The following is a 24,482-nucleotide window of genomic DNA, read 5'->3' as shown; positions in this document are numbered from 1 at the left end:
ACGGATGTTCTCAAAAAGTTAAAAATAGAACTATCATACAGTCCAGCAACTGCACTTCTGGTTATTTACCCAAAGAATACAAAATCACTAATTCAAAGGGATACATGTACCTATGTGTTTATAGCGGCATTATTTTTTTTAAATTTTTTTTCTTAATGTTTTTATTTATTTTTGAGACAGAGAGAGATAGAGCATGAGCAGGGAAGGGGCAGAGAGAGAGACACACACACACAGAATTGGAAGCAGGCTCCAGGCTCTGAGCCATCAGTACAGAGCCCAATGCGGGGCTCGAACTCACAGACTGTGAGATCATGACCTGAGCCGAAGTCGGACGCTCAACCGACTGAGCCACCCAGGCGCCCCAATATAGCGGCATTATTTATAATAGCCAAGATATGAAAGCAGCCCAAGTGTCCACTGATTGATGAATGGATAAAGAAGTCCTATATATGTATACAGTGGAATATTATTCAGCCATAAAAAAGAATGAAAGCTTGCCATTTGCAACAACATGGATGGAGCTAGAGAGTATAATAGTAAGTGAAATAAATCACTTGGAAAAAGACAAATACCATATGATTTCACTCAAATGTGGCATTTAAGAAATGAAACAAATGAGGGGCATCTGGGTGGCTCAGTTGGTTAAGCATCCAACTCTTGATCTTGGCTCAGGTCATGATCTCATAGTTTGTGAGTTTGAACCCCATGTGGGGTTCTGTACTGACAATGTGGAGCCTGCTTGGGATTCTGTCTCCATCTCTCTCTACCCCTCTCTGGCTCATACACTCACTCTCTCAAATAAATAAACTTTAAATAATAATAATATGGGGCACCTGGGTGGCTCAGTTGTTGAGTGTCTGACTTCGGCTCAGGTCATGATCTCGCGGTTCGTGAGTTCAAGCCCTGTGTCAGGCTCTGTGCTGACAGCTCAGAGCCTGGAGCCTGCTTCAGATTCTGTGTCCCCCTTTCTCTCTGCCCCACCCCTGCTTGTGCTCTGTCTCTCTCTTTCAAAAATGAATAAACATAAAACAATTTTTGAAAATAATATAATAATTTAAAAAATGAGCAAAGAGAAAAAAAAAGAGAGGGAGAGGCAAATCAAGAAACGGAATCTTATGTTTGTGGGAATGCAAACTGGTGCAGCCACTCTGGAAAACAGTATGGAGGTTTCTCAAAAAATTAAAAACAGAATTACCCTGGGGCACCTGGGTGGCTCAATAGGTTAAGTGACTGATTTTGGCTCGGGTCATGATCTCGTGGTTTGTGGGTTCGAGCCCTGCATTGGGCTCTGTGCTAACAGCTCAGAGCATGGAGCCTGCTTAGAATTCTGTGTCTCCCTCTTTCTCTGCCCTTCCCCACTCATGCTCTGTCTCTCCCTCTCTCTCAAAAATAAACATTAAAAAAATAAACAAATAAAAAATAAAAGTATAATTACCCTATAACCCAGCAATTGCACTACTAGGAATTTATCCAACAGGAATTAGATACATGAGTACTGATTTGAAGGGGCACATGAACCCCAATGTTTATAGCAGTGCTATCAACAACAGCCAAATTATGGAAAGTGCCCAAATGTCCATCAACTGATGAATTAAGAAGATGTGGTATATACTTACAAAGGAATACTACTCAGTGATTAAAAAGAATGAAATCTTGCCATTTGCAACAACATGGATGGAACTGGAGGGTATTACGCTGAGTGAAATACGTCAGAGAAAGATAGGTATCATATGATTTCACTCATGTGTGGAATTTGAAAAACTTAACAGATGATCGTAGGGGAAGAGAAGGAAAAATAAGATAAAAACAGAGAAGGAGGCAAATCATAAGAGATTCTTAAATACAGAGAACTGAGAGGTGATGGGAGTAAAGGGGTGAGAAAAATGGGTGATGGGCATTAAGGAGGGCACTTGTTGGGATGAGCACTGGGTGTTATACGTAAGTGATGAATCATTGGATTCTACTCCTAAAGCCAAGACTACACTGTATGTTAACTAAGTTGAGAATTAAAAAAAAAAAAGAAAGAAACAGAATCTTAATTATAGAGAACAAAGTGATGGTTACTAGAGCGGAGATGGGAGGGTTGGGTCAAATAGGTGATGGGGATTAAGGATTGCAATTGTTATAAGCACCAGGTGATGTGTGGAATTGATGAATCACTATACTGTACACCTGAAACTAATATAACACTATGTTAACTTTACTGGAAAAAATTTAAAAAATAAAAAACAAAATGCACGATACATTTTTGGAAGAAATCACACGAAATAGAATGGATATGAATGTTTATGTTCATGAGGGCAAAAACCTGCAGTAGTAACACAAACAGCAAGTTCACCTGCCTGTGAAGTATATTTCTATTCTCATGGAAAACAGATGACAAAATTACAAAATTGAAGAAGTGACCAAAGGGTATGCAACTAGGAGCATATGGGAAGATGCGGTTCAAGGGGCAAAAAGTTTCATTTATGCAAGATAAGTCAATTCTGGACATCCAAGGTACAATCATGTAACTATAGTTAACAATATTATATTGTATACTTGAAATTTGCTAAGAGGGAGATCTTAAGTTTTTTACCCATCACCCCCAAAAAAGTAACTATGTGAGGTGATGGACAATGTTAATTTCCTTGATTGGGGTGAATATTTTACAATGTATACATGTATCAAATTATCAACTTGTACACCTTAAACAATTTTTAATTGTCAACTATATCTAAAGTTGGAGGAAAAGGATGTGTAGCTGAAAAATTCTGGAAAAATAGTACTATTGAGATGTGTCAGGCAGTTTATTAATACATTTTCTTTTTTTAATGCTTATTTTATTGTAGAGAGAGAGAGAGAGAGAGAGAGAGAACATGCAGGGGATGGGCAGAGAGAGAGAGAGGGAGACAGAGGATCTAAAGCAGTCTCTATGAGAACAGCAGAGAGCCCAACACAGGACTGGAACTCAGGAACTGTGAGATCATAATCTGAGCTGAAATCGGACACTTAACCAACTGAACCATCCAGGAGCCCTAAAATATTTTCTTGAGGATTTTTCTTTAAGTTTTGGTGTTTGTTGGCCTCTTAAGTTTTATAGCTTGTTGTGATATATTTCTCATCAAAAAATATTTTTTTAACGTTATTTTTGAGAGAGAGCACAAGCAGGGGAGGGGCAGAGAGAAGGGGACAGAGGATCTGAAGCAGGCTCTGTGCAAACAGCAGAGAGCCGATTCTGAGCTCAAACTCATGAACTGCGAGATCCTGATCTGAGCCGAGGTTAGATGCTTACACAAATGAGCCACCCAGGTGCCCCACATCTCTCATTTTAAATACATACTTATATTTGTACAAAAACAAAACAAAAAAACAACAAGAGGTAAGAGGAGGAGAAAAACCAGATAGTCTAGACAGGCAGGATAACATTAAGTGCAGTGTCTGTCAGCAAGAGACTAATGATCAGTCGTGGTAAGAAGAGATGCCTCTTTCCGAATAAGTGTGCTAGAGCCTGCTCAGGAGAGCTTATAATTAATGCTCCCCTCTTAGCAACCTTGCCTTCAGTGACTTCACATTGATACCTTAAAGTTGGCCAGGGTGGGAGTATTTACACATTGGAAAATGACAAACACCACAAATCCAGGCACTGTGTGCGTGTGTGTGCGTGTGTGTGTGTGCGCGCGCGCGTGCGCGCATCCCCGAGCTGGTTTAGCTGCATGCAAATGACTTTCTACAAGAGTGGTGGATTACAAGGAGAAACTGGCAGTACTCTCAGACTTATACTGTGGGAAGATGAAGGAAGATGAAGGCCCAGTGACTTAGAGCCTCTTTTCTGTGAATTAACAGGAGACTTTGATCAACTGCTTGCAGAAAAATTGACATTCCTCTAAAAGGATTTCTGCAGGTGGAGACTGAGCCTACCTAGTCTTGCAGGAGAAAGGAAATAAAGGGAATTATTAATGCAAATGTAAGGAAAGTCAAGCTCAAATAGACCCCCAAGGGCTTAATCTGCATGCATTTCTTCTCTAATTTTCATTTGTTTGTTAGCGTGGGAAAAACAATGTCCCCAGACAAAAGGATTTTGAAGGTTTGTATGCTGGTCTTTGAAGAAGAAGGTTACAAGAAGGCAAGAGAATTTAAAGTCATGGGGAAAGACTTAACTCTGGCGTCAAGGACAAAGAAGAAATATAGCAAAGCTAAGAGTACTTTAATAGTTTAAGTAAAATATTAAATGATGTGGCATAAAAATATTAAGTTCTATAAATGCCTAGTTGTTACTCAGAATTTAGTCTGCAATAATTCAGTCTTCAAAAAGATAACTTTCTGAGGTAAAGTCATTTTTCTTTTCTAGACAAAATAACTTTTACAAGTTATTTCTCTAGATGCTACCTATGAGCGCTCATTAGCTGCCTTGACTCTCAGGGTGAATTCTTTCAGTTTGGCGATTGGTTCCTCAGCTGCAGACACATTCTTGTTCCCTTCATCTAAGTGGAAACTCTGAAAGTTATGTAGTTTTCGAAACAAGATGGAATTCTTTCAAGTTTGTATCTTAGGACACTTAAGAACCTGGATTTGACTTCCAGGATGGTTATACAAAAAGTAAAAGATCAAGTGCTCACAAGGTTAAATTTCAGGAAAGCCCTCTTGGATGCAAGACAAAGGCGGGGTGTAAAACGAAAACAAAAGTAGCTTGAGTTAAAGAGGTCATTTGATTTTAGTCTTCACTCAAGACTGCTCCTCTCTGCCCACTGAAACAGGTTGGTTTTTTCTTTTTCTCATTCTAACTTGGATAAGATTGTTTTTTAAAGCCCAAAGACTTTGTATATTTACCTATGTAGAGGGAGTCTTGATGCATAAAAGTCTAAACGTTTATATGTGCAAAAAAGAGCTATTTAAAAGCAGCTATACACTTTAATCTTAAAACCTAAATCTGAAAATAGCAGGATGAAAATATTTTATTTCTGATATTATTTTAATACCATTACTTGCCTATACAGCTTTGTTAATGAGAAAATAAGTTTTGCTCTACCTTTTTTTTCTACTTTGTTTTATAAATGCTATCTTTTTTGTTGTTCTGGTAATAATTATAAAGACATCTAAAATGTATTCCTATATATCTGCTGAAGGATCATGTCTGCAAATAATTTCCAGTCCTTGTTTTACTTACTCATATTTTTAATAAGATTCTTATTTAAAAAATATTTCCTTAATGTCTTGTATTATTTGGGCATGTTATTCCTTATCACCAGGTTCAAGATTTGTGATGAATGAGAAAGAACAAAGTGCATACTGTGTTAATAATTAACACATAAGAAAATGATGATCAGAATGGTCTTCCAGATTGTAACTTTTCAAATAACCTTAAGGATAAAAATAGTCATTTTAGATTGTTAGCACCTGGTTTTTACATAACGAAAAAAGTTCTTCTATGTGGCATATTTCCTTGGGGGGCCTTCTTTGCTTTACTATCCAAAAAGGGTTAGTAAGAATAAGAACATTCTTTTGAAAATGTACAAGTTGGCACACTGTTTTAATTTTTTTTTTTTAACGTTTATTTATTTTTGAGACAGAGAGAGACAGAGCATGAACGGGGGAGGGGCAGAGAGAGAGAGGGAGACACAGAACCGGAAGCAGGCTCCAGGCTCTGAGCCATCAGCCCAGAGCCCCACGCGGGGCTTGAACTCAGGGAACGTGAGATCGTGACCTGAGCTGAAGTCGGACGCCCAGCCGACTGAACCACCCAGGTGCCCCTACAAGTTGGCACACTGTTTTAAAAATAGTAGTTTCATTAATGATTCCCTAAGAATGTTAGAGATTCTTCCAACTGCAAAAGCAATCAAAGGGAAACAGAACGGGTAAGGAAGGAGCAAAATGAAACTCAGCACTAAAATAAAAACACCGAAAGTAATTTTTATATACTTTTAAAAACTTGTGAATTCTGTGCAAGCTTATCTTACTTCTATAGGGTGTTAATAACCAATATAGTAAAATAACTAGTGATGAGACAAGAAGATTCCTGGCACATCATCTATCCATTCTAGAGTAATACCTTTATACCTCTGCTGGTAAAACCTTTAGTTTAACAAATATATACTGAGCACCTAGTGTGTGCCAGGCACTCTCCAAGGTATTAATTAGAAACATAAACCCAATAAGTCACACTCTTAGGGAACTTAAGTACAGAGGGAAAAGGTAGTCTAGGAAACCCATCTTTTCCATAGGATGGGGTCCATTCTCTAAGAGTGAATGTAGGTATGTATGTAGATATAGCTATTGGATCAGGAAAGTCTTCTGGCAAGGTGAGATCCAGGTTAACTGAGGAGGAAGTGGCCCTTTAAGGGAAGAGCAGGAAAGAGTCTATTAGATAAAGGAACAGAATGAGTAATGATGAAGATATGTGCTGCAGCATGGTGTATGCCAGCAAAGTGCTTCAAATGAGTACTATTACTGTCTACAGCGTAAGGCATATAGTAGAGAAATGTAGCAGGAACCATGGGTAGGACCACATTAGGGAGGGACTCTTGGGCATAATGCTAAGGAGCTTGGATTCTATCTTTCAGGTGAAGAAATGTGTCTTTTAGGGGAGAGCTAAGCAGAAGAGTGACAGATTGACATTTTAGAGATAGAGCTCTGGTGGCAGTAAGAAAAAAAATTTTTTTAATTTATTATTCAGAGAAAATGTGTGTGCACATAAGCAGGGGAGGGGTCGAGAAAAAGGGGGGTAGAGAGAGAGAATCCCAAGCAGACTCTGCCTGTCAGTGCACAGCCTGACACGGCTCGAACTCACGAACTGTAGTATCATAACCTGAGCTGAAATCAAGAGTTGGATGCTTAACTGACTGAGCCAGCCAGGCGCCCCAGAAAAATATTTTATTTTTTTGATGTTTAATTTTTTGAACAATGTTCTGTCTTTTTTAATGTTTATTTATTTTTGAGAGAGAGAGACACACACAGACACAAAGTGTGAGTGGGGGAGGGGCAGAGAGAGAGGGAGACACAGAATCCAAAGCAGACTCCGAAGCAGCTCTGTGCTGACAGCTCAGAGCCCAAGGTGGGGCTCAAACCCACGAATGGTGAGATCATGACCTGAGCCGAAGTCGGACACTCACCTGACTGAGCCACCTGGCGCCCTGAAAATAATTTTATTTTAGATGAACAATTTAATTTACTGACAATATACTGCATAAGAATCACAAAGTTGTATATGTAAAAAATAATAACATTGTTATTCCTTTTGCTGAAATCTAATTTTTCATATGTTAAAAACTATTTTGTGGGTACCTGACTGGCTCAGTTGGTAGAGGATGTGACTCTTGATCTTGGGGTTGTGGGTTCAAGCCCCATATTGGGTGTAGAGATTACTTAAAAAAGGTAAAACCTTAAAAAAAAAAACCCAACTATTTTTACATAAAAGTCATTACTTTCATTTAGGGTTTAATGACTAAGAAAATTCCTCAGGGTATTAATTTTATCTTTCATGTTTAAATCCTAGCTCTTACACACAGACTTGTAAAACCAAAGGATGAAAAAATAACCTTGGGGATATATTCCTAAGTGGTTTCCATTAAAAGGTTTCAAATTTCAAAGAGTGGCAGATTCAGTCTCACCTATGTTATGGAAACAATCTATTCTCTAGTTTTTGTTGTTGTTTTTAATATTTATTTATTTTTGAGTGTATGCATATTTATTTTGAGTGTATTTATGTGTGTATGCATAAGTGGGGAGGGACAGAGAGAATCGCAAGCAGTTTCCACAATCAGCATGGAGCCTGACTCCTGTGCCTGTGAGATCATAACTTGAGCCGAAATCAAGAGTCGGATGCTAACTGATAGAGCCACCCAGGCGCCCCAATAATCTATTCTTGAGTAAAAGAACAAATACATGCTAGATCAAAAATTGTTTCCTTTTAAACAATATTAAAATGAATATTCTGTATTCCTTTTGACATTTAGATTGGAGCCATGGCTTTGGAACACAACCAGTCAACAGATTACTATTATGAGGAAAATGAAGTGAATGGCACTCATGACTATAGTCAGTATGAAGTGATCTGTATAAAAGAAGAAGTCAGAAAATTTGCAAAAGTCTTCCTGCCTGCCTTCTTCACAATAGCTTTCATCATTGGAATTGCAGGCAATTCCATAGTAGTGGCGATTTATGCCTATTACAAGAAACAGAGAACCAAAACAGATGTGTACATCCTGAATTTGGCAGTGGCAGATTTACTCCTTCTATTTACTCTGCCTTTTTGGGCAGTTAATGCAGTTCATGGGTGGGTTTTAGGGAGAATCATGTGCAAAGTCACTTCAGCCTTGTACACTGTCAATTTCGTCTCTGGAATGCAGTTTCTGGCTTGTATCAGCATAGACAGATATTGGGCAGTAACGAAAGCCCCAAGTCAATCAGGAGTGGGGAAACCATGCTGGCTTATCTGTTTCTTTGTCTGGATGGTTGCCATCTTGCTGAGTATACCACAGCTGGTTTTTTATACAGTAAATCACAAGGCTAGGTGCATTCCCATCTTTCCATATCACCTAGGAACATCAGTGAAAGCATCAATTCAAATGTTGGAAATCTGCATTGGATTTGTAATACCCTTTCTTATTATGGGAGTATGCTACTTTGTCACAGCAAGGACACTCATCAGGATGCCCAACATTAAAAAATCTCGACCCCTCAAAGTTCTGCTCACGGTGGTTATAGTTTTCATTGTCACTCAGCTGCCTTATAACATTGTCAGGTTCTGCCAAGTCATAGACATCATCTACTCCCTGATCACTGACTGTGACATGAGCAAACGCATGGATGTTGCCATCCAAATCACAGAGAGCATCGCACTCTTTCACAGCTGCCTCAACCCAGTCCTGTATGTTTTTATGGGAGCATCGTTTAAAAACTACATCATGAAAGTTGCCAAGAAATATGGGTCCTGGAGAAGACAAAGACAAAACGTGGACGAGATTCCTTTTGACTCAGAAGATCCTACAGAGCCAACCAGTACTTTTAGCATTTAAATGTAAAACTGTCTCTTGCTTCGATTCACATGAATGATGCTTCTCCCCAGAGAAAACATCTGCTTTATTCTGAAACTTAAATGTTAAACACTGTGGTGCCAACTTATAACAATCAAAAGGTGGGGGAGGATGGGAGAATGTAGCAGCCAGGAAGAAGAGGAAATGAAATCACAAGTGCACAAAACATGAACTTAACATTAACAATATAGGAAAATAGTATTAACAGATATTAATAATAAAAACACTATGCTATCAATTAGGCCATCTGAAACAGATTAATACAGAGGCTTATATAAAGGAGCATTTATAATTATTTTAAATGATCTAAATTTTAATATAAGAATGACTTCACTGCATAATTTCAGTACTTGAATAACTATACAGCAAAATTTAATCCTTTTTTCCCATTTCATAGTTTGTGATTTCGTAAGACCCCAGACAGAATAACAATTTAACAATAAAAAAATACATAAAAAGCTTTAATGGCCCTTTTAATACATCCGTGGTAAATTTTTTTTTCTTTTTCTTTTTCGTTTTATCCCTGCTAGATTTCTGAACACATAATTTGCTTCCATGATGTCAACTTTCTTTAATAATAACTTGGTTATCTTATTAGATTTACATGTATACTCTAGAAGAAATCTTTAGATAATCATTTTTATCCAGGTTCCAATTTTATGACTTCCTAAAGGGCTCATCCATTTATGTGAGTCTATTACCGAGGGTTAAGAATACATTTTCTCATGTATAGATTCTTATTTTTTTGCTTAAGCACTTGTATTTTTAAGCAATGAAGAAACATGACACAATAAATGATTTCTAATAACATGTACATCTTATCTCTTTAAATACAATTATCTATAAGTTATATTTCATTTAATATATCCCTATTAAAATTTAATTTTGATAGAAATTACCATGATCACAAATAGTGTGCGCGGATATGAATTTTCTCTCATAAACCTTAAAAAATTGTGAATTGTAAAACTGAAAAAAAGACATGTTTTCTGCTCTTAAATATCACCTAATCAAGATATGTTATTTTAAAATTACTTTTCTTTTTAGCAAATATTTCTAAATTTCAATATGCTTTTAAAGGCAGAATTTAAGGAACTATGATCACAAAACTAATAACTATGTATCACATTATTCTAGCACAGCACCTGGCACAAAGGATGGATCTGAATACTCACCACTGCTCCACCATTTCTTGCCATTAATTACATAGCTATCTCCGTCTTGTTGGATGCTACATTCAATATTTGTGGCATCACTTGAAGCTACATCGGGCTCTATAAATAAGCAAAGGTTGAATTTATGGGCAGGCAGACATCATCTACTTACAAAAGAGACTTTGAATAAGGAAATGTGAACTCTTTGAGGATAGGGGCATGTTCCTTCCCTTCCCCCCATCCCACCCTGGTCCTCCCATAACCTACACATAGCAGGTATTCAAAAAGTGTACATTGGAAGAATGAATTTCGAACACTGGGATCAGCAATCTGAATTGTGTTCTTGGCTCCCTCACTGGTACATGATTTGAGATAACTCATGGAATCCATTCTCCAAACATCAAAACTAGATTAAAATGTTGTTCTTTATTTCCCACAGTGAAAATATACTAAATACTTACAAGTCAGATTTCCATATAATTTACTATTTTAGACAATTTCTAACTGTGTCTTGAGAATTCCATCTCACCAATTTATTCTGCATGCTCAACACAATGTCTTCAGAAAGTTTTTCATGGGACACCCTTACACAACTGCTTTATTATATGGCATTTCAGAATGTAAAGGCTAGCCCTCAATCATAGTAATGTGCACTTGTTAATATCCTGCTTTTTTAAATGGGTCCTTCAGATATTTTGTGTATTCTATTTCTAAAACTAGAAACCCAGTTCCTTTAGCCGGAGCGGTGTACTTGCTCTGTAACCTCCAACTAGTGCTTTGTAGAAAACACATCATACTATAGGTGTTCAATAAATGCCTCTTACTGATTTTAAATGAAGATCAGTTTTGCTATTATAAACATATGCAATATTATAGAAGAGTTTAAAATCTGGCCAGAATTATGGCCAGATGACATATAGTTTAATTCTAAACTCAACTATAGAATGACTTTTTCCTTTGAAGAATTCGTTATTGCTGTTTCCTATGTACAAATGGTACCAAACCCATTTTCATTAACATGCCCCTAATTTTACTTCCCCACATGAACATAATTTGAACAATGTGACTAGCATTGGTGAATGTTCTATTTTTCTAGGTTTATGGCAGGGTTAAATATTTTGTATCAACATAAAATTATCACAAATATGAGTATTTCATCATAAGGGCAAAAAAGATATTAAATATCCATAGATAACAATTTTTGAAATGCTAGTCAAAAGATTATGAAGTTAGGTTTACCCTGCGCTAAATGGCTAAAGTAGACAGGCAGAAAACATCAGCTGTGGTAGCCTCCCAAATGGGAGGGCAATTTTATTCTGCACATTTAAAAACGCCAATATTTGAAACTGCACTCAAAACAATCATATTTACATTTCTAGCCATGGGTGGGTGAATTTGCCTGAAACACAGAGGCACCTCCCTCCTTTCTTTAGCTCATCCATAATAGCTAATAGTTATCCAGGATAACTCACTGCACAAGGGGAGAACCGTGATTTGCTTTTACCTGTCATACAGAAGCAGGACGTAATGTTTCCTTGAAGAAGAGGCTCAAGCCACTGCTGCTTCTGCTTTTCACTTCCATATAGGTGGAGCACCTCCATGTTCCCTGTGTCTATACATAAGAAAAAATATTTCTTTTACATTTAAAAATTTATCAATACGAAATCCAAACTTATGTTGACAATATACACATGTACCTTTTAAGTATTTGCTAACAAAAATATTTTGAAACATAAAATGTAAATATAATTTATAATGAAGATATGACATAGTTATTATAAGTATATGGCATTTGGTGCACATTTATTCAACTTGTGAATTACACACACTTGTTTGCTTCATCTCAATAAAGCATGGCTCTAATGAAGTCTGACTCAATTAGGACTAAGGGAAACAATTTACTGGCTTAATCTTTCCCGGCTCTCTTGCAAATATGCTCTGCTAGGGGTGATGGCTCCTGGAAAACAATTATCATTACATGTTCTATTGAGAATCCAGCCCTGAGACTCCTGTTCCTCAAGCATACACTGTGCTTTCTAACTTTCATACATTTGCTTGTGCCAAGCCTTCTCTCAAGTACAAATCTACCCATCATTCCTAAGTAAATTCCTGCTTCTGAGCCACTTGCATTGTGAAGAATCTCTGATTACCCAGTCAGAAATATCTCCTTCCTCTGAACTCACAGAGCAATTGTCTCTACCTCTACCAATGCTCTTACTTCTGTGTGCCCCCTACCATCTAGAAAATACCAGGTCGAATCTCGAGAATGCTAAACACAGAATCCCTGATAGAAAGTGACGGCAGATAACTTCAAAGACCCTTTCCAACACATCAGAGGGTGTTGTTCAGTGACTGACACACTAGTATCATTCTCATATAAAAAAAAGAATACTTCATGTCTGCTATGGAGCAAAATGCTCTAGAGGCTTTCCTCTGATATTCACTCCTATCAAACTTCAAAAAATGTTATCTGAAACCCTTCCTTTGAAAACTGATTACTCAAAATTTTGAGGAAGCATTTTTCAATATCACCTCTTAAAATGACATTATGGATAGTCACTGAAATGCCTATGAAAACTGAGTTAAATCCATGTTAAGTCTCTTAAAATATGTTTGCACTCTGGTTAGACACTACTAACAGAGCCAAAGTTATACTAAAATGCACAAAATTCGTATAGATGAACAAATTCTTAAAATTTGTTAAAGCTTAAAAGCTTTTTGAATGAGGGAAAAAATGAGTCCTCAGTTAGAATTAATGAAACTCATCATTTTCTTTGCTTATTTTAAATTGTTTCTTGTTATAGTTCTAATGAAGTAAATACTGAATTAGATCTTTCCAAAAATTATCAGTTTATTCTGAGAAGCTGGCAAAACAAAGTTATATTTTACAGGATGGGAAAAAGCCTAGGTAAATTATTTCTACAAAAAAATCACCAGCCCCCAAATCAGCCCCAAGGCCCCCAAATTTTCTAGTAAGAGCTTTAGAATTAAAAATTGCTATTTTCAGGGGCACCTGGGGTGCTCAGTCGGTTAATCGTCCAACTCTTGATTTCGGCTCGGGTCATGATCTCATAGTTTGTGAGTTCAAGCTCCATGTGGGGCTCTGCACTGATGGCACAGAACCTGCTTGGGATTCTCTCTCTTTCCCTCTCTCTGCACCTCCCCCGCTGGTGCTCTTTCTATCTCAAAATAAATCAATAAACATTTCTAAAAAATTCCTATTTTCAATATCCCAATATATAATACTGTATGACTTAATGAAGGGCAAAAAAACAAAAGACAAATTGGGAAGCTACATATGGTTCCCATAAGGTTTTAGAACTATTTGAGCTTGAGTAGAAATTCACCTTTTATGCTTAAGAAAACTCCCAAAGTATTTAATTGACATCAGTTACATTCCCTTCTTCATCTGCTCTGGAAATGCTCCAAAACCCAGTCCCCAAGGGCTTCATGAAGATAGCTCCACCACAAAGAGTAAACGCCTAGTGTTCTACTTACAGTTTTACACATCTTTGTTTGCTAAGGAGAGTAGCTGATCAAACTTTGGTCAAAGAAAATGTATTTTCCTGGCCAATTTAAAAATTTCAGCAGAACGGTGATGTCATTTAGATAATACAACTAATAGACTCATGAAACTTTAATACTAGAAATTTTAATGCTAGAAAAAAGGCCTTCCAGTGAAAAGTGAGTTCACGGGTCAAATGAAGAAATAGTGGCAGAGCAGTGTCTACAGAGGAAGTCTTCTGTGGCATTATTTTTCATATTATGACCCATTAGTAGGTCATGAAATAAATTTAATGGAATATGGCTAACATTCTTTAAAAAATGAAATAGATCAGAATAGAATACATTAGATTAGACTCAGTGGAAAATATCTGAATATGTTGCATGCAATAAGGGAAACTATTATTTCACGAAACTCTTTTTCAGTCCCCCCGCCCCCTGCCCCCTGCCTTGTACAATCCATCCACAAATATACACATAAAACTACATAGGCTACATACTGGGTCACAATTTCTTACTATGAGTAGCAATAAAAAAAAAAGTTCTAAATAAAAGACTACCAGTAATCCTTCCATGAAATTATGCCCCCTTTGTAGCATAACATAATAGCTTCACACAAATGAGATGAAATCTTTAGAAATTCTAGGATAGATTTCTTGATTTTTACAATAGCCTCATTATTAGATTAAAATATAGTACAGCAGTAATTTGATAAACTGGTGTTTTGAAGAGGATTTCCTTCCACTTACCACGTCAGGGATAAGTTCAACCATCATCAGAAGTCCATGAACTATCTTAATAGTTGGAAATAAATGAGAGTTAAAGTCCAGGGTGCAAACACTGTGCTATGCAACCATATTGTGTTTTCTCTCAGACATCCAACATTCTTCTTTTTGGCAGTTCCATCCTTCATTAACCCTTTTTGAGAGAGCTTTAGCACTAGAGCCATACAATAAGCACAATAGGCAATATCAAGGTCTAACTTGTGCAGTGACAACATAGGATATCATACCATCATCCTTCTACAACAAATAAAATGTTATTCCTTGACTAGTAGCAACAGAATAACTAAAGTAACTTGGGGGGAAAAAACAAAAGACATTTACAGGGTCTACCCTAGACCTACTGAATCAAATCTTCAGGAATGGAGCCTGCGAATTTGTTTTTTAAGTTCCTTAGCCAGGTCTTTGGCAAATTCAGGTTTGAAAACATCTTCTACAGACTACATTCTAGGTTTATACCTTCCATATTACCTTTTTAAAGAAAAATTGGCCTTCTTTCCTTATCCTTCCAATTTTTAATGGCATCCTTTGGAGGCATCCTTGACTCCCTCATATCCAATCAGGAAATCCTCTTTGCTCTTCCTTCAAAATATATTTAGAATCTTTCCACTTCTATTCCACTGATACCAGAACAAACAAATCCCCATCATCTCTAACTAGGATTATTACAAGAGACTCCCTGCTTCCTTCCTTCCCTCGTTTTGTTAATTCTCAACATAGTAGTCAAAGTGATTCTTTTAAAGCTGAAGTTAATCTTGTCACTCTTCTGCTCAAATCTCCCATGGCTTCCCGTTTCACAGAAGGTAGAAGCCATTACCTACCCTATAATGCCCTTTCCTCTCTGCTATCTTCTCTTACTAGTCTCCCTACTACGCTGGCCTCCTTGGCTATACACCAATCACACTCTTGTCTTAGGGTCTTTGCATTTTCTGTTTCCTCTGCTATGAAAATTCTTCTCCCAGATATCAGCATGGCTAACTCTCTCATCTTCTTTAAGTCTTTATCGAATGTCATTTTCTCAGTAAGGCCGATCCTGACCATTCCATGTTAAATTGTAATTTGCATTTCTTGTTCCCTAGCATTCCAGCACTCCCCCCTACCCTAAGTTTTTTATTCCCAAAGCACTTTTCATCTTCAAACTTACTACATAATTTACTTATTATATTATTTATTTTTAATGTTTATTTATTTTTGAGACACACACACACACACACACACACACACACACACACAGAGTGCAAGTGGGGGAGGGGCAGAGAGAGAGAGAGACACAGAATCTGAAGCAGGCTCCAGGCTCAAGCTGTTAGCACAGAGCCCAATGTGGGGCTCAAACTCAGAAACTGTGAGATCATGACCTAGGCTGAAGTCAGATGCTTAACTGACTGAGACACCCAGGTGCCCCTATTATTATTATTTTTTTAATGTTTATTTATTTATTTTGAGAGAGACAGAGAGTGCAGGGGAGGGGCAAAAAGAAAGGAGAGAGAGAATCCCAAGCAGGCTCCACACTGTCAGCTCAGACCCTGACAGGGCTCGATCCCATAAACCGTGAGACCATGACCTGAACCAAAATCAAGAGTTGGATGCCTAACTGACTGAGCCACCAAGTGCCCCTATATTTATTATTTATTTGTTTCCCTCCATTAGGATATCAGCTCCATGAGGGCAGGAATTTTTGTGTATTTTTTTCCTTGATATATCCCAAGGATCTAGAACACTAAATAATTAGTGAATAGATGGAGAGACAGGCTAACCAAAAGAGTTAGAACTCTCTAGCCATTCCAACTAGCCATAGAAATATCCAATACCCAATCATGAAACTGCAATCCTTATACTGCAATCCCTTTGGTGGTGATCTCTATTCACTAATACTCTTAATGCAATGATGTTTAACCAAGGAATAATCCAATGAGGACACTGGATCCATTTTTTAATATTTAAATCAAAGTAAGTGAAAAGTAAAACTACAGACAAGTTTATAAATCCATGATTTTGTGTAGAAAAACTTCCTGTCATAAAATAGACAAATTTCAAACACTCCTCAAAATATCTGAGAAAGTTTCGTTTTTAAATAATGTAGTAACCTGGTGCTTGGCAGTTAAAGACGTCTGGAGCAAAAAAGCATTTTCCTGTTTCTTCAGCAATCAAGGCATAGTCCACCTGGCTGAGACCGCTTACAGCTGGCAAAAACAAGTTCCAGAGGCCTTCTGCTTTGGCCATTTCCTGTCAAGGTGATGAATACGCCAGTGTGATCATAATTTACCATGAACTAAAATAGTTTATTTTTAAAAGATATTGTTATTTATACTTTTTGCAATTTAAAAACACTTATGAAATTATTCATTTCATTTATCCTACAGTGTGTGAAACCAAATAGTTATTAATTCATTATAAAACAACAATCAAAAGGCATTAAAGAAATGCCTTTTCCTCCAAGTTTCCCTAGATTTGGCTGAAAAACTAAATTTGCTTTCTTGGGTACTCCTTACTGAATCACAGAATTATGATTACAGAGTCTTACAGAATTCTTACAGAATCTCCCACATTTGAGCATAATTATGCCACACATACTATTTTGCACAGTTCAGTTGCTTATGTGTGTGATGGTTAAGATTTAAAAACATCAAATTTAGATTGAGCCCAGGTGGGAAAATGTCTTGCTTGACTTCTGTCTCAATTGAGTGACAGATGGTAGTGAGTGGTGTTGACCATATTTTTTCTTTGAGCAGCTCTAAGAGGCTGTCTCTGTCTTCATCACATACCATACACAAAACACTATGTAGCCTAATTTGCATACTACATATTCTATATTTTCTTTTTAAAAAGTTATTGATGTATTTATTCACTACATACAGAACAACAGCAAATAACAAACTGAGGTCTCAAAAAACAAACAAACAAAAAACACCTGCATTAAAAAAAAAACCAAAAACCTGTATATAAATTTTCCATTATTAAAGGTTTTCTTATTTTCTTACCTTGAGTTTATCAATCACTAAAGGTTTTTTCCATCTGTCCACTGAATTTTCATTTTGAACATAGAACTCAATTACCTCCTTAAAGTAATAACAAGAAAAAAGTTCATTAGCTAAAGTTAATACAAAGTAAATAATGCCATAAGCTGCTAATATCCAAAGTAAACATATTTAGATGAAGAGGTTTTTAAAGCTGCTATTTGATCAGTAATATTTCTTTCTGAAGCCAGTATAGGAGTATAAAAAATTCTAGAGGTTTGCTGCTCACAAAATTATGCTGTCTCAATATTAGATGACAGCCTTACAAAATCTTGTACTAAGATTTGAATGTTCCAATTTTAGCAACACAGCACACTGGATGGTCATAAGAACCCCTCTTAAAGCAGAACAACTAAAAATGCCAGAGAAAATATTTAAAATAATTTTAAAAATACATGTAGTAATGAATAGCTGTGTCAGAAGAAAAATAAGGAAATTTCTCAAAGGTCAGAAATAAAGAAGCCCGAGTTTTCAAGTGTTGCTAAAGTACTTGTTTCAAGCCACCATTAGCAAAAATTAGCAAAACCAATAGTTTAACAGACTCACACTCCCCAAAGACTACAAACTAATGATCAGATACAGAATATAAAGTATTTGTGTCCAATAGATTTCAGGAATAAAGGAAGGAATTAAAAGTATGACAAGGGTTATCAGAATAAGCCAAATTTGAAAAAGAACCAAAAAAAAAAAAAAAAAAAAAAAGAAAAGAAAAGAACCAAATGCAACTTGGGAAAAGAAAAACCATGGTAGTTAAAAATTCAATGGCAGTTGTTCTCAAACACCATTGGTATCAGAATCACTCGGGGCACTTGGTGAAAAGACAAGAATCCATGAGCCTTTTACTTCAATGAGCCTAGGGCTTCTGTATTCTTTACTAGCTTTGGCAATTCTGACACTCTCCAACTTTTGAGAGAACCACTGTTCTATGGATGGTTGAAAAGTAGATTAGATATAGCAGAAAAAAAATAATTTGGAAGAAAAAGCATGAAGAAATTACTCCTTTCTATGAATGAGGCACAGAAATTCAATAGAAGGAAAATATGAATGAGTAACAGATATGATGGAAATAGAGAAATGTTCTCACATCAGTCTAACTAGGGCCCAAGATCAAGAGTATAACAAGAGGGGATACTGGAAACATTTACTTCTGAGTTTTTAGAACTGATGAAAGATACCAATCTTCAAATTCAGAAAACAAAGTAAAGCCAAAGCACAAACTATACAACACCAAAGAAAAATAAAAGCTCTTAACAGGAGAAAGAGGAGGGGAGGACAGATCACTGATAAACAAGTAAGACTGAGAACTGACTTCCCAGAGCAACAAATGAAGCCAGAAATCAGTGGGACAACGCCTTCATTTGCTGAGAGAAAGTAACTGTCAACCTAGAATTCTATAGCCAATAAAACAATCTTTCAAGAATTAGGACAAAATAAAGGCATTAGAAATAAAGAAACAGAGAGAGAGACAAGGAATCTGAACCATTAGTTCCCTCTCCTGAGCAAAAAAAAAAAAAAAAAAGAAAAGAAAAAAAAAGAACTATCAAATAAAAGGTTACTAGCAGATTCTCATTAAAGAAAGTTGATTGCTAAAGAAACATCTGAGTTGCAAGAAGAAACAGTAAATAAAGTGATAAATATATGGGTAAATCTAAATTAAAAGCTAGCTATGTATGGGGCACCTGCGTGGCTCAGTTGGTTAAGTGTCCTACTCTTGGTCTTGGCTCAGGTCATGGTCTTGCAGTTTCATGGGTTCGAGCCCACATCAGGCTCTGTGCTGATGGTGCTGCAGATCCTGCCTGGGATTCTCTCTCCCTCTCCCTCTGCCCCTCCCCGACTCATGCTGTCTCTGTCTCTCTCAAAATAAATAAGTAAACTTTAAAAAAGTTTTAAAAAACTAGCTACATAAAACAGTAACAATAATCTCTAATTTGTGCAACTAAAAGAATCAAGATGAACTAAAATACGGTCTATGATGGCATTCTCCAATATTTGCTATTATTCATCTCTGTACTTATTTTTTTTACACTTAGGCTAGTACAATTACTAGATTAAAGGCTATGAATATTGTCACAAGTCCACATTACAAAATCATTTTCTAAAATTGTTCTATCACTTTACAGTCATACAATATTCAGAAATGTTCTTTTTATTAAAGCATGGCAGTCCAGGGTACTGATGTATTTAGTGAAAACTTCAAGAAGACAAAGGACAGCTCTTTCAAAGCCAATAGGATAAACAGCATTTGTCATTTGTGTCAGGAAGTCAGTTAAATTGGAGATTTCCTGTTTAGGGTTGTTTATTATTTCCATCCCTCGTATTGCCGTGGAAATAGTCAATGTTACTGTGTTTGATAAGAAATATATTATGCAATACATTTACAAATTCCTCATCTCTGACTACAGTTTGTGAGAAGTTATGATACTACAGTTTATGATACTACAGTTCTGAGAAGTTAAAATATGCCAATGTTTATATAATTATTTAAAAACTTGTGTGATTTAAAAATTCCTAAAGTCTATCCATTCAAGAGATCTGCAAAATCTATTTGTGGTATGGCAGGAGTCAGAATTAAAATATCTCATCAGAATGAAGTTCTCTTTAGTTCTTAGAGTATGAAAAACAGAAGGAAGCAGAAAATAAGTTTGGTGCCTGATCAGTTCTCCCCGAATAACGCCTTTAACATCTAACTTCCTCATTCACTGATTGAGATGCGGCTTTGAAGTATGTTGGTTCAGAATCTTAAATCTGAGCCTACAAATAATTTTGCCATATAATATGTTTTTCACTTTAAACTTAAGTCTATTAGAAAGAAGCAACAATAGTTCTTTGCCAGTACATTATTACATTGAGTAGGAAAATATGGCTAATGTTATCATTACGTTAAAAGTGTGTTCTCAAGAACATGTTGCTAGTTCCTGTTTTACATGCTATTTTTTAGGTCTCCTTATCCATTTTAAATAGGAAGAACTGCCTTTTAACATTTTCATAAGTAATGGGTTCTTATGTTCTCACTTTAAGATATCCAAGGAATTTCCATGGTCATTTGAATAGTTTAAATGAAGCTTATTTTTTTCCCATTATAAAAATTTGGAAAAATATGTAAAAGTATTATGAAAAATTCATTAAGAGTCTTACTAAAGATGTGTATTGCTAAAAAACTGGTGCATTATGTGACATAATCTTGCTTTCTAGACATTTTTTTTCTAGACATGATTTTTAATTTTTACAAACTTAGTTATAATAATATTGGATAGAATTTTATAGACTTTTCCCCCTCCCATTTTGAGAAAGCTAATTACTTTTCTCCAGATATTTCAAATGTCGATGTTCACAGACAGGGATTAGTATTGTTCAGAATCATTCTACAGGATAAAACATTTTTACAGATGTCGGTTTAAGATTTTTTTTCAAAGATTTTATTTTCAAGTAATCTCTACACCCAACATGGGACTCAAACCCACAACTCTGAAATCAAGAGTCACATGCTCCACTGACTGTGCCAACCAGGCATCCCAGTTTAAGATTTTTAATGGAAGAAAAAGTTCACGTTATTATGTGTGGATGTATTCTAGATCTGAACAATCTGCAACGAAAAAATGATTGTTGCTTTCCTTGCCACATAAAATATTGACAATCTTCCCTTTAAAGCTATAGACTGCTTTTTACTTATAAGAAGGCATTTTCTTTTACATTGAAAATTCTTTGTAAATATTTTCATAGCTGTATGCTATTAAGTTCAGCAGATGTATCACAAGCCAATTTGTGATACTTCTTTTCTGTGCTGCATGCTTCCTTTGATTCCCATTCACATCTATAAATGAAAGAGCAAGGCTACTTGGTTTCTTCTGCCAATTGTGGCCTCTCTTTCGAATAATCAGCTGGTTCCAAGCACAAGCATGTCAACAAATATGCTTCATTTTAGGGTGAGTAGATAGGAATCAGGCAAACTGACAGGCAAGCTGGGGGTCTACACCATACCCCCACTAAAAAAAGAAAGAAAAAAGCCAAAATTGGAGGACTCTAGAGGACTAACCCTCATGTTGAAGCCCTGGCTTCTTTGAAACGGATAATTTGTTGTTGCTGTTATTGTCTTTTTCATTTCCTTCCTTTCTTTCTTTCTTTTTAGTTTTTCTTTCTTCTTTTTCTTTCTTTCTTTCTTTCTTTCTTTCTTTCTTTCTTTCTTTCTTGTCTTTCTTTTCAGTTTGTCCTTTCTCTTTCTTCCTTCCTCCTTCCCTCCTTTTCCTTCCTCCCTCCATCCCTTTCTTTTCCTTCCTTCATTCCTCCCTTCCCCCCTTTCTTTCTTTTTTCTTTCTTTCGAGTTCTAAATGTATTACTCATAGCTTAAATGTTCTCTGACTCATTTTCAAGCCAGAGTAATAACTGTACCCCCTCAGCAAGCATTACATGAGTCAGTGTACATGTACATGAGTTGTTGGTACAGTAACTGGCAGAGGAGTAAGTTCTTAATGCATATTACCTAGTGTTGTTACTGTTGATTCACTGTTTGTCTTCCTCTTGCATTTGACTGTGAAGATATCAACTCTGTTTAATATTGTCATCCTTAATAAGATTTAATATCACCATGTCCCCACCATCTAGCATAGTGACCAGCATACAGAGGTGCTCAGTGTTTGTCAAATGTTTGAAGTAAGTTTTTTGCTGAAGGTAGAATTTAGGCAAAGTCTGAATCAGAACCCATGCTCTAACTCTAAGAGCCAGGTTTTCCACACTGTTCCACATTGGCTTCCTTCTCTCATTGATTTAGGCAACTTGCTGAATTTCTCTGGCCTCAATTTCCTCATTTTGTTTTTTGTTTTGTCTTTTTTTAAATTGGAGTATAGTTAGCACGCAGTATTACATTAGCTTTTGAGGTACAACATAGTGATTTGACATTTATACACATTATGAAATGATCACCATGATAAGTCTAAGCTGATCATTTACTTTTTTAAAGTACTCTTACAGCCTTTCATTTGAAGCAAATGCCACTACTATTCAGGAGTGTTAGAGACCTAACCCCACGGGCCACTTGCAGGTTAATTAGTCAAACAACTTGATTTCTCTTTTCCTTCTCACTCTTGCTCTCCATACCAGCCAATCACAGGAGACTCCATTAAAAATTAAAAAAAAAAAGAATGAAAAAAGTTACCACCTGTGCTACAGCCTTCTCTTATTTCAAAATGATTTTAAGATGTGGCTTTTTCTGTTAAAGGTTATTCTTTGGTATGATCCATTCTGCTTTCCAAATCCAATTTCCATTCTCTTTTCAAAACCTTTAGTCCTCTGATGTGTCCCATTTCTGTTTTTGTGCTTTTAGCAACTTATGCTATTTCTTTAAACAAATTTCTTTATTGTTAATGGGATTTTATTTGAGGGAAAGGAGATAAATGCTGAATTCAGACTGCCATTTTGAACCAAAAGTGTTGCATTTCCTTTTTAACACCCAAAAGTTCAGAATTTTAAAACTCAAGATTGTATATGTACTAATTAGTTCATAAAGTTTCCAAAGTGATATCTTAATCACTGAACACATGTAAGAGGTGACTATTTTAGAAAGAACTTCCTCATATTTAAGTAGTATTTTCCTTAAAAAACAAAAGACAAAAAATAAAAACTATACCCTGCTTGGTCAGCAAAATTAATCTCATGCCAGATCTTTACTAACAATGTAATTCAAGCAACAATATTTATGTAATTTAAGCAACAATAGTAACTGCCTTATAAACACATATCGACTCAATATTTTTATTGAAAGAATTTTGGGCTTTTTCAGTTTCCTATTTGATTTTGTCAGTCCAGCTCTAGACTTCTCAGAATCATGGAAAATTAAAATGAGAATTTATTGTATATCTACTCATATCTATTCACATCACAGATGAAAAGACTGAGGCACCGAGAATTAAAGTTATTTGCCCATGACCATCTAACTTGTAGAAGAAATGGACTAGAATCAAACCATTATAATTTCTACACCAGTGTTCAACTCAAACACATACCTGGCCCCACCCGCCTTATGTATTATTCATAATAGCTTTTATCTTTTCTTCACAGCATTTATCTTCCTTATTTAATGTCTTTCTTTTGTGCTAAAGTGTAAGCTCTGTGGAAGCATTAGCTCTGTCTTGTTCTTTCTCTTTCAATAGTTCTCCAGATGCCTAACCCATTATTAGGGTACCTGATACTTACATGTTAACTAAATGGCTGAATGTACCATGTTACTTCTCTATCCTCAGTGAACTTATGGTTATTTACTTAACACCTTAAAATAGTAACTTATGGGGAGAGAGGTAGTATATCTGTGAATAGGTTGAAATGATATGCAAAATTTTCTGGTTATGTCCACCTTATTTACTCTGCAGTTTTCTTAATTCTCAAAGGAGTCTATAAAGAAAAAAAAAAAAAAGCCTTAGGCAAAGGCCCTAAAGTAATGCTTTACTCTAATATATTTAGGATCTCAACTTTACAACAGTTAATTCCCTTTGACTGAATTTTAATTCCAATCATTTATCTGTAGCATTCCCTTGACATATTTTAGAAACTTATCAGCTTCTGCAGTAGCTCAGTGCTAAGGGGAAGAGTGGAATGAGGTAAGGATAGGATAGGATACCATGGTACTCCTAGAAACAGAGATAACAGACGTCATTCATCAACAGTCCTTGAGCACAAATACATTCTATTTGTTTGGATGGTACTTACTTTTTCAGCTGGAAGGATGTGTTGTTTCATGAAATGCTTCATCCTAATAAGAACTTCCTGGCCTGTCTTACTCTGTACAAAAAACTGCTGGGAAGTATCAATCTGTGGTGGCGTAGTACCAAAAGTCCTTTATTAAAAAAAAGTAATAAAGGTGTCCAAAATCATTATTCTGTACTTCTGAATATAATGTGAAGACTTCCCCAACTCCCCCAAAATATACCTCAGGAGTAGCCATATTTCTAATTTCTTAAGTTTTTCATATTACGGAATGAATGCAGAATCCCTTTACTTTGAACATTAAACGCTAAAGCTGAAAGCACT

At 36.1% G+C, this 24,482-nt stretch overlaps 2 protein-coding genes across 2 annotated transcripts in view; one reads left to right on the top strand and one right to left on the bottom strand.

Moving 5' to 3' along the window:
* ACAD11 (acyl-CoA dehydrogenase family member 11) overlaps positions 1-24,482 on the bottom strand; it is a 91,476-nt gene that overhangs the window by 34,299 nt on the left and 32,695 nt on the right. Inside the window, exons 9-13 of the mRNA XM_060638668.3 lie at positions 24,162-24,288; positions 17,430-17,507; positions 16,536-16,674; positions 11,670-11,777; positions 10,187-10,285 (exon numbers count right to left, since the gene is read on the bottom strand). Of these exons, the coding sequence (XP_060494651.1) occupies positions 10,187-10,285; positions 11,670-11,777; positions 16,536-16,674; positions 17,430-17,507; positions 24,162-24,288 (551 nt within the window). The remainder of the gene's footprint in view (positions 1-10,186; positions 10,286-11,669; positions 11,778-16,535; positions 16,675-17,429; positions 17,508-24,161; positions 24,289-24,482) is intronic.
* ACKR4 (atypical chemokine receptor 4) lies at positions 4,454-9,821 on the top strand. The gene is made up of 2 exons (XM_060638674.3): positions 4,454-4,736; positions 7,932-9,821. Exon 2 carries the CDS (start codon positions 7,941-7,943, stop codon positions 8,991-8,993), a length of 1,053 nt encoding a protein of 350 aa, XP_060494657.1. The 5' UTR covers positions 4,454-4,736; positions 7,932-7,940; the 3' UTR covers positions 8,994-9,821.

The sequence above is a fragment of the Panthera onca genome, chromosome C2, assembly GCF_046562875.1.
Source record: "Panthera onca isolate mPanOnc1 chromosome C2, mPanOnc1 haplotype 2, whole genome shotgun sequence".
NCBI classification, from domain to species: Eukaryota; Metazoa; Chordata; class Mammalia; order Carnivora; family Felidae; genus Panthera; species Panthera onca.
The sequence above is the reverse complement of the archived record's forward strand: the minus strand, read 5'-3'. Positions and strand labels throughout refer to the sequence as shown.